The following is a 9,598-nucleotide window of genomic DNA, read 5'->3' as shown; positions in this document are numbered from 1 at the left end:
CATCTTCCTCCCACGTCAGCCACAGGAGATGGCACAAACACTTGCTTTTGTGCAGGGTCTCGCTCATCACAGCCAGCTGCAGGATGCTGCTTTAGCCGCACACAGAGACCCAGACAGCAAGTGGAGCCAACAGCCCCCCTCCCAAAACCTCCCGGGACCACAGATGGAGACCCAATGAGGGGGAGACAGTGCCTGGCAGGCTGAGAGGAAAGAGAAAGAGTTGGTACCGTCTGAGAAAAGACGACTGCTGGCTTTTATTGCCCAGTGAAGTGGGCTCAGACACTCACGTACCGGAGGAAAAGCACCGTGGGGAGCAGGCCCAGACCCAGCAATTGTGGGCGCACAGCCCAGGCTGCTGCTGAGCTGTCTCCGTGTGGAAAAGGACACCCGCTTTGGGGAAGAGGGCACAGAAAACCCCCAGAGCAGAGGAACTTCCCAGCAGGGTGCAGAGATCTGGGTGGCACGCAGGAACCCAGCACAGGCACAGAGAAGTGACACCGAGGGGAAGGCAGGGACGCTCACAGTCTAGTTGCAGTTCTTGGGAAGGCGATAAACACTGTCGGAGTAGATCAGCTGCTGGTCCCGCACCTTCTTGTGCAGGAAACCCTGCAGCTCTTGTAGATCGATCTCGGTAACCACCGGGCCTGTCATCACAAACATCTTCAGCATGCTGTGAATCCTCTCCAAGGACAGGCTCTCGAGGTTGGTCAGCATGGCCTGGATGTACGTCCAAAACAGCTGCGGGGGGACACGCGAGCAACAGTAAATCACGCTGGCATCTGCACCGTGAAGAAAAGGGGAGCTTGAGCATCCCCCATCCCAAAAGCGGAGCAGGGCTGTAGTAGGTGGCTGTGAGCTCTGCTCTCAGCCAGGAGCATGCGGCCTTTCAAGAGGACACATCCCAGAACAGGACACCCAGCCAGAAAGCAGGATTTGACGTGCAGCCCGTGCATGACCCTCAGTGGATAAACACCAGTATGACACCTGCGTGTTGCCCAGCGGCACAACACGCGCACATGACACACGGGTAGGAAAAGCACTGGAAGCGCCCAGGAACCACAACGCAGAGAAGGCAAAGGTCCAGCTGTTAGTGCCGGGGCAGCCTTTTTGGCAGCCTAAGTGCCATGAAGCCCCGCTCGGGGGAATCCAAGAAAGTTACGGCTGCTTTTAAATAGGAAATCCTGTCTCAGAGGTTTTCTTTATTTACACTGAGAAAACAGAGGTCGAGATACCCAAATGGCTGCGTGGCTCAGCAGCCGGGCACTTCCCTGGAGGGAAGGCTGTGATCCAGCCCCTGCACCAGTGAGCGTTTACCAAGAGACAGCCCCTTCCAACACCCGTCAGGCTGCACTGAGCCACCTGCAGGGGAAAATGCAAATCCAAAGCGCAAACTGAAGCCCTCGTCTCAATCAGATTCCCCAAAACCAAAAGCTCGGGATGTTTGCATTGTCCCGCCGGCTTCGCAAGCGGCCGAGACGCACAAGCGCGTACCTGCAGCTCTTCCTCTTTCTGGTCAGCCTGTGAGGCCATGGCAGAGTCCCCCTCCTCGTCGCTGTCTATCAGAACGACCTTCTCCACCTGGTCCTTCTGCTCCTCCTCAATCACAGTGAAGATGCCTTGCGGCTCTTCGCGCAGGACGCCCTGCTGCAGCCACAGCGTCATCTTACGCTTCAGCGACGTCACGGGCACCTTGAGCACTTCGCTCAGCTCCGTCAGCGTCCACGTACCTGCAGACCCCACGGATCTCAGAGAAGAGAGCGGGACACCTGCCCACCCAGCCCCAGCAGCCACGACTCGGTGAGAGGACGGGGACGGCTGGGAGCCAGTGCCAGCAGCAAGCAGCTGTGCGCAGGGGCTGCCTGGCCGCGGAGCGGGTGCTGAGCTGCGGCCCTGCTCCGTGCCGTCTCCGAGGGTGGCTGGGGACCTGCTGAGCCCTCTGGTAGGTCCAAGCCCACGAGCCAGGTCTTGGTGCCGCTGCCAGAGCTCTCAGAGCCTCCAGCCACCCCCCTAACATGGCCCTCCCACCCAGCCATGCGAAGCACACAGACACGAGGGGTTGACACCGAGTCTCTGCCGCAGCACTCACTCTTGGTCTGGAAGTGCAAAATGATGGCAGCGTGCACGGGGGACACGGACAGGGAGAGGGTGCGATCCGCCAGCTCCACGTCCAAGTCCACCAGGCCCAGGTGGTACTTCCAGTTCAGGGTCCTCATGGCCTGCAAAAGGGGGAAGCAGCCGCTCACGGCACATCTGCCAACAGGAGCCACTAAGCGCTGCGTTACTGCAAACGCCCCTCTGCCACCAGGGCCAGCTGCACCCCCAGGCCCCTGCCAGATGCTGAAGCTGCTCCCCTCCTCACACGTCGCCCAGCACTGCCACCAGCCAGCCCCCACCCCATCATGGGAAACATCCTCCTCGGCACAAGTTGTCATCCAGACCTGGCAGGGTAAGCACAGGCTGAGGAAACACTGGAAGACCAAACGGGCTGCCCAGGACAAACTCCTATGGGAAAGAAAGATTCCTCTGGGGCAGCATTTCCTCGGAACACACGCCATCTCTTCTCATACTGCTGTGAAAACAGCCCTGCTTGCTTTGAAGGCCGAGGAAAACTCTCTTCCCTAACTGCCATCACCACAACGACCCAGGCACCCCATAAAGAGAAACCCCCCCCATGAGGCAACAGCTGAGCTGGGGCAGCTGTAACCCCCGATTCAAAGCTGAAGGACTGCGCGATTCCACCGTAACAGCACGGGTGTACCAGCAGCCAAAATCCAAGGGATGTTAAAGCAGACTTTGCACAGACCACGCCATGTAACAAAGTCTCAACAGCATACATGGTTTTGAAGGAGGGTTAAAGGTGCCTCACCTTTAATTTCTCATACTTCTTGGAATAGGCTTCCATGGCTTCCTTGACCTTCTCTGGAAGCTCCAGCTTCTCCTCTTTCAGCAGCGGCCAGAACTCACTTGACAGGATAACAGCAACAAGGCTGAACGGTGGCCTCTCCTCCTCTGGAAGCTTCTCTTCCTCATCACGAATGTTGGCATTAATGCGTCGTGAGTCAGCCATATCCTGGAAAAGGCACAGGAAGCTAAGGCAGCTCCTTCTCTTCCAAGTCAGTGCTAACCCTTACTAAAGGGGAAGCTTAAACAAGGGGACTAGCATCGTCTCCAAATGACGATGGGGACACTGGAAAGGACAAGGTCATGTGTGTCTGCATCAAAGTCTGCTGCACACTCAGAAACAGTCGTGGGGAGGCTGAGAAAGGGCTTGTTCCACTCAACACTAGCCTGGAGTCCCTCCAGAACTGTGCTTCCTACAGTGCTCCAAGTGAATTAAACGCCAGAGTCCCAGCCCCACAGGAGCTGGAGGAGCCCAGCTCTTCACTGCTGGAATACTGCACGGCAGGAAGAGCAGGAGAGACAACAGCACCAGAGCCACCATTCCTCAGAGGTGACAACCCAACCCAAAGGGCTTAAAAAGCAGACAAGATTTTGAACACACTTCTGCCTCTCACACACCAGCCCCCTCACAGGGATTTTGGGAACCCCGCTTTCCTAGAAAACCCTTTTGGGGTCCCTCCTCAAGTCCCTCCTCTTTCACAATGGGTTCAAACACCCAGGACTTGAATTTAAAAAGTAAACCCCATACTTTTAACATGACTTCACAATAGTGCATCTGAGCTTCACCAAACCGCAGCTTCAGCAGCTCCACGTTGCGGATTTCCCTGGTAAGAGAAACACCAGATCAGACACAGGTCCCTCAGAGAGGCGGGTCTGGCTTGGCCTCTGCCGCCTGCAACGCAGCCAAAACAGGTAGCTTCTAGCACAAGGGTGCTCCTCCTAGGAAGCCTTGCAAGGTGTCACCTACATGCTGCCCGATCAGTGCAAGCCAAGTGCAGGATGGAGCAGGGTGCAGCTTGAGAAGAGGTGAGCACGTGAAATTCCACATGCAGACCCAGAGCTGCAGAGGAAATGGCCAAAGACGAACAGCTGCTCATAGGACCACAACTGAAGCAACCTTCACCAGGTGATTCTACCATGGAAAGCGACGAGGCTGGGCACCTGCACCTCACCTCTCAGCGTTGTAGTTGAACTGATGGAGCAGCCGGTCAGCCAGAAGCGTGCGGTATTCGTTGATAAACAGGTCCTTGCTGCCATAGATGCTCACCAGCAGGCTGATGATGTCCGAGGACCGACGCTTGGAACTGGATTTTCCTAGCGAGGTCAAGCAGACGACAGTGCCAGACTATCAGAGACCTGCCCCAGCTCAGCTCAGCTCTAGAGGATGAGCAAATGAGCTGCTCAAGACTTCTGGTCCTGGCACCTAACCTGGATCCGCGTCAACGGGGTCAGGAACCCAGTCCCCCGGTTCTGAGATGTCATCGTCACTCTCCTGGCCGTTCTCCAGGGTCACCGGGTCAGCTTTCGAGAGCTCGTTGGCAAGATCGGAGCCCTCCGCATCCCCTGTGAGACCGGCCACAATCTTCCGCACCGTGTCTTCCCGAGTCCTGCCCACAGGCAAGAGAAACAGAGCGAGTGAAGGGCAGGGAGAGGGGATGCCCACGACCGCCCCGCCAGCCTCCTACCTCAGATACTTCCTGATGGGCTCGCAGGCCACCTCCAGGATAACCATGGAGGGGTCAAGCTCCCGCAGTGCCTTGATGGCCGAGATATACAGAGTGATGATGTCGGACGTGTTGACTCCTGCAGGAGAGGGGCACAGGGACTCACAGTCACAGAGCACAGGCAGCTTGGGTGCAGGGAGCCTGGATGCTCCAAGCCCTCTGCTCCACCTGACAAAGCTAAACTTCCCGCTCAGCTCCTCACCCCTTTGAAAACGAGGCAGAAAGATCTAAGCAGCTCCTGCTGCCCGGGCACACCCGAATGTGCACAGCCTGACCGCCTCCCCCTCATCAAACACAAAGCCAGATGAGGGGTCCCACCAGATCCCCATTCATGCCCAGGCTCCCCACAGTGTTACGGCACACGCGGGGATGTTGTACCCACCAGGGTGCAGAAGTCGCGTTTCCAGAGCGCTTTTCAGGGAGCTGAGCAGCTGATGCCTCTGATTAGTCCTTTCCAGGCAGAACTTGAGGTCCTCCACAGCAGGCTTGGACTCTGGGAAATCTACAAACCAAGGCACCATTAGAAGCAGCCCCACGCTCCAGGGGAAGGCAAGAGGAGACAGCGCGGTACCGCAGGAGAGGAAGGCCGAGCTATCGTGCATCCAGCCAAGTCCGAGTGACTGAATGGCTCAAAGCTACCTCGAATAATGCTGAAGAGCTCTTCGATGCGCATGCTGGCGTAGCTGTGGTAGAAGAACCTTTGGACGTGGCACCGCCAGCGCTTCAAGGTGCTGCTAGCCTCTGCAGAGGAACGTGCCAAGGGACCGTCTTGCAGAAAAACCCTGCTGAGCCAGCCGATCACTTTCTCAATCCACTGCACAAGGACAGGGGGAGCACAGAGATGGTGATCACCACAGCTGGATGCACAGCTGTGTCCCACACTTCACCTATCAACAGGCAGATGAATGAGCAAACTGCCCGCCACACCGGCTGTGACTGTGACACATTTCGGTGATTCCTGAAAGCCGTCAAGAGCAAGCAAGCCACCCCAAGGACCCACCATCAACCAAAATCAGGCACTTGAAACCAAGACCTCAAATACCAGCTGAGCTCATTTTTAATTATCTACTCCACCAAGGACGCACTGAAGAAATGCACACGTTCTGACTGTTACAACGGCAGACAGGACAAACCTGACAACTACACAACACCTGGGCATCAACCTGGGCAAGACTGTGGAAAGCTGATAACGCATGCTGAAGGAGAAAAGGAAAGGACTATAAATGACGCAAAGTCAATTCTAAGGAATACAATCATTATCAAACCAACCCATTCTTTCCTGTGAGGTTATCTTCTCTGAGCGCTCCTGTCACAGTCTGATTATCAACTGACTCTCCAGACCACTGCTGATGAGTCTCTCACTTGTACTTTTAGCAAGCTGTTTCTCAGACTTCTCCTGTTTTGCCGGTAGCTTTGCCAGGCTTATGCTTTTTGCCTTAAAATTCTCTCTTCCTAGTTCTGACACGCTCCAGCGTCCTGTGGCCAAACACGCTGCCCTTCCCAAAGGGATGGGAGCAAGGGCACCTTCAGTTACGTCTGACAAGCCGAACGCGGTTGCATTTTCCCTGCTGCCCTTAAAATGTCCTCAAACAATCTCCAGGTCACCCAAAAGCCTTTCTTTCACACAAGCTCCAGCAAAGAAAGGGCTGCACACCAACTAAAGGGGAGCAAATACAAAATGACTGCCGATGTTTGCACACGACAGAAATAGCCGACGCGGCAAACAGCAAGGAAACTGGGGCAACCACCGAGAGCCGCCTGGTTTGCACGGCAACCTCACTTCACACATTGTGCTTCCACACAGGCAAAGGCAAGGTCACGCCTCCAGGAACAAAGAGCGCAGGGCAACCTGCGGAGCCAGGGCTGGATCCTGCAAGAGCCATAACCCGGAGACCAATTTTATTTGAAGGCCACACTGGGTACGCTGACCAACACAAACTTGGTTTAAGGCAGCAGCAAAACAACCAGGTCGTCGCAAGGAAGGATTCTAATTCTGTGTATGGCCCACCAGTGAGATCAATGCCAGACCATCGTCTCACTTTCCCGATGCCTGTTTTAAATGGGTGCTGAAAAATCGGGAAGAGGACAGAAAACGGCCACACAAATTCTAACGATGGGCCCACCTACGCAGAAGGAGGGTCCTCTGCAGGCCAGGTGGCACTGCACGCTCTCGTAGCTTGTCAAACGGAATCACAGAAATTCCTGCTATGGCCCTCACCGGGTGAAACACAAGGGTCCGTCACGCACGGGCCAGAGCAAACCGTCCCCTCCAGCATAAACCAAAACTGAGAGTTGTAACCACCTCTTCTGCCAAGGGCGCTGGGAGTCGCAGCCCAGGACCAAGGGGTTTTGAGGTGGAATCTGCTTTTAGCCAGAGCTGCTAAAGCACCAACAGCAGCAGCTGCTCATCTCCAAAGGAAGGGCCCTTGCCGCCCGCACGCCTGCCTTACCTCCTGGAACTCATTCAGGAAGGAGCGCTCGTACTCCCCCCTGCATCGCTGCTCCATCCTCTCTTCTATCATCCTGTGCAAGATGGTTGTGACCGCATCGGCGCTCACTCTCTCCAGCAAATGCAGTCGGCGGCTACGGAGACAATGCACCGTGTATGGAACCAAAGGCACAAGCAAGTACAGACAGCCCCGCTACCCAAAGGCACCTTCCGCCCCGGACACGCCACAGATGCAGGCCTCAGTGCAAATGCTCTGACACACAGACGCACTGCGTGTATAGCATATGACGTGACTGCTACCCCATCTTCCTTAGGAACGTGACTTTCTGGCTATCAAAAGCTTTTCCATGTAGAAAAGTTTGCCCCGTTTTGGACAGGTGGCTTTAGCGCAAGAGGAAGGCATTGTCGTATCGAGGGAGAAGAACTTTCTCTCTAAAGATCTCCTCCTGTTCAACCACCAGTCGTCAGCCACCTGCAGACACCCTGCGTCAGGTTCTCTACCCATCACTGTGACCCGGCCCGACCTCACGCGCAACTCCTCCCATCTCCAGAAATGAAGAAAACCCGCCACTGCTCCCCGTCCAGACCGCCTGGTCCTGGCGAGTGACAGCCACCACCCCGTAAGCATACGTACAGGATGTCGTTGAGCTGCTGAAACTGCTCCATGGCTTTGGGGCACCAGCACTGCTCCCTCTTGCTGCTGCACCCTGCGCAGAGCGCGCTGTCTCCGCCGCCCTCCTCCGGATCACTGTCCTCGCTCATGCTGCTCTCACGCTCACTCCTTCCCTCTTCTCCTTTCTTCCACTGCCGCATGTATATCCTGAACGTGCGGCCGTAGAACTGCTGGATCATCTCCTGGAAGGATTTGGTCGTGGAGAAGAAGAGGATCGCCTTGAACATGGTGTAGACCTTCTCCTGCAGCGTCTGGGCACCCGTCCCCAGCAGCAAGCCCGCCTCGGTCCACCTCTCCAGGAGCTCCAGGCTGTTCAGGTAGGGGTCCAGGCGCCTCCTGAGGAGACCAAACGCGTCCAGGAGGAGCGAGGAGCACTGGGGCTCCTCAGCCGTGTTCTCATGCTGGCCGATGCCATTCCAGAACTCGGGAGCTATGTTTGCCTGAAGGTCCATCTGCAGCACCTCGACGAACCACTCCTCCACCACCGAGTGCAAGTCGTAACGCCGCAGGACGTCCAGGGCTGCCCGCAGCTCCGCATCCTTCAGCGGCTGCGCAGCATCCGACCGCGGGACTGCCTGGAAAGCCGAGGGGGCACCGAGCTGGAGACCCCCCCTTGGGGGCCTGTGCCGGGGGGCCCAGAGCTCAGAGGGCGCCTGGCAGCTCCCGCTGCTCCGCCGAGCCCCACGGGGGGCTGCGCTGCTGACAGCCCCATGCCCACCGCCCTTGGTGCCCACCGCCCTGGGACCCCCACGGCCCTCACTGCCCACCGCCCCCGGGCCCCCATGGCCAGGCCTCGGGCCCCCACCGGCCCCAGACTCCCACCGCTCTCGGCCCCCACCGCCCCCGGGCCCCCCACTGCCCCGAGTGCCCGCACCCGGGGGCACCCACCGCTCTCGGGCCCCCACCGCCCTCGCTGCCCACCGCCCCCGGGCCCCCACTGCCAGCCCTCGGGCCCGAGCCTGCCCCGGCCGCCCTGACGGGCCGCCTGGGCCGCCGCGGCCTCTCCCTCGCAGTCCCCGGCAGCCACAGGCCGCCCCCGCCAGGCGCCCCCGGGCCCGCTTCTCCCCACAGCCCCGGGACCGGCCGGGCCGGGGCCGCCTCAGCCCCCCGGGGGCGGAAGCCTGCGCGGTCGGGGCCTGCGCCGGGCCCGCCTCAGGCGCCCACAGGGCCCAGAGCGCGGAGCCCCGCAGCCCCGGCCGCCCCTCCGCCCCCCGGCCCCGCTCACCAGCCCCAGGGCGGCGGGCGGCACCAGGCCGGTGCTGAGCGTGTTCCAGGCGGCCGAGAGCTCCGCGCCCGCCGGCGGCTCCATGCGGGCCGGGCCGCGCCGCGGAGGAGGCGGGGCGGGCAGGGCCGGGCCCGGCCGGGCGGCGGGGGGCACACGGCGGGTCTGGGGCCGCGGGACACATGGCGCGGCTGCAGGGGCGGCGGGGCCGGGGCTGGCGGAGCGGAGGCGGCTGCGGGGCCTGGAGTAGCGAGGGCCCGGGCCGGCCGCGGCAGCTCGGCCGCGGCCGAACCGAGACCGGCCCCCGCAGGGGACCCCGGGCCCGTGCGCAGCTCCCGGCCGGGCCCCCGGGCAGCCCGCGCTGGCGGGACCGAGGGGCTCGGCCCGGGGCCGTGAGCCCGGGCAGGTGACAGCGGCCCTGCGGGCAGAGGTGCCGCCCCGCCGGACGCGCCTTCGCCCAGCCCGGAACACGGCCTCTGCCACCTGCCGTGGGACGGCGTCGGCAAGGGAGCGGGCCTGGGGCAGCATTCCAGCAGAATTCCCTCCTGGATTACACACTCACCGGTTTTTTAAAGAAAAACAAAAGGACCTTCCCAGCCCGCTTTCCGATAAGCGATGACCTTCCTTCA

The 9,598-nt window shown here is 59.5% G+C and overlaps 1 protein-coding gene across 1 annotated transcript; it reads right to left on the bottom strand.

Annotated features, from left to right (window-relative positions):
* Positions 1-231: 231 nt before the first annotated feature.
* Positions 232-9,155, bottom strand: LOC129736877 (anaphase-promoting complex subunit 2-like). Its single transcript, XM_055721174.1, has 13 exons — positions 8,973-9,155; positions 7,709-8,322; positions 7,076-7,208; positions 5,265-5,439; positions 5,008-5,127; positions 4,587-4,704; positions 4,330-4,508; positions 4,074-4,215; positions 3,650-3,725; positions 2,867-3,070; positions 2,087-2,216; positions 1,492-1,727; positions 232-738 (listed from the first exon to the last, which is right to left on the bottom strand). Exons 1-13 carry the CDS (start codon positions 9,054-9,056, stop codon positions 526-528), a joined length of 2,424 nt encoding a protein of 807 aa, XP_055577149.1. The 5' UTR covers positions 9,057-9,155; the 3' UTR covers positions 232-525.
* Between the last annotated feature and the right edge of the window lie 443 nt (positions 9,156-9,598).

The sequence above is a fragment of the Falco cherrug genome, chromosome 9 (genome assembly GCF_023634085.1).
Source record: "Falco cherrug isolate bFalChe1 chromosome 9, bFalChe1.pri, whole genome shotgun sequence".
NCBI classification, from domain to species: Eukaryota; Metazoa; Chordata; class Aves; order Falconiformes; family Falconidae; genus Falco; species Falco cherrug.
This window is presented reverse-complemented; position numbering and strand designations above follow the sequence as displayed.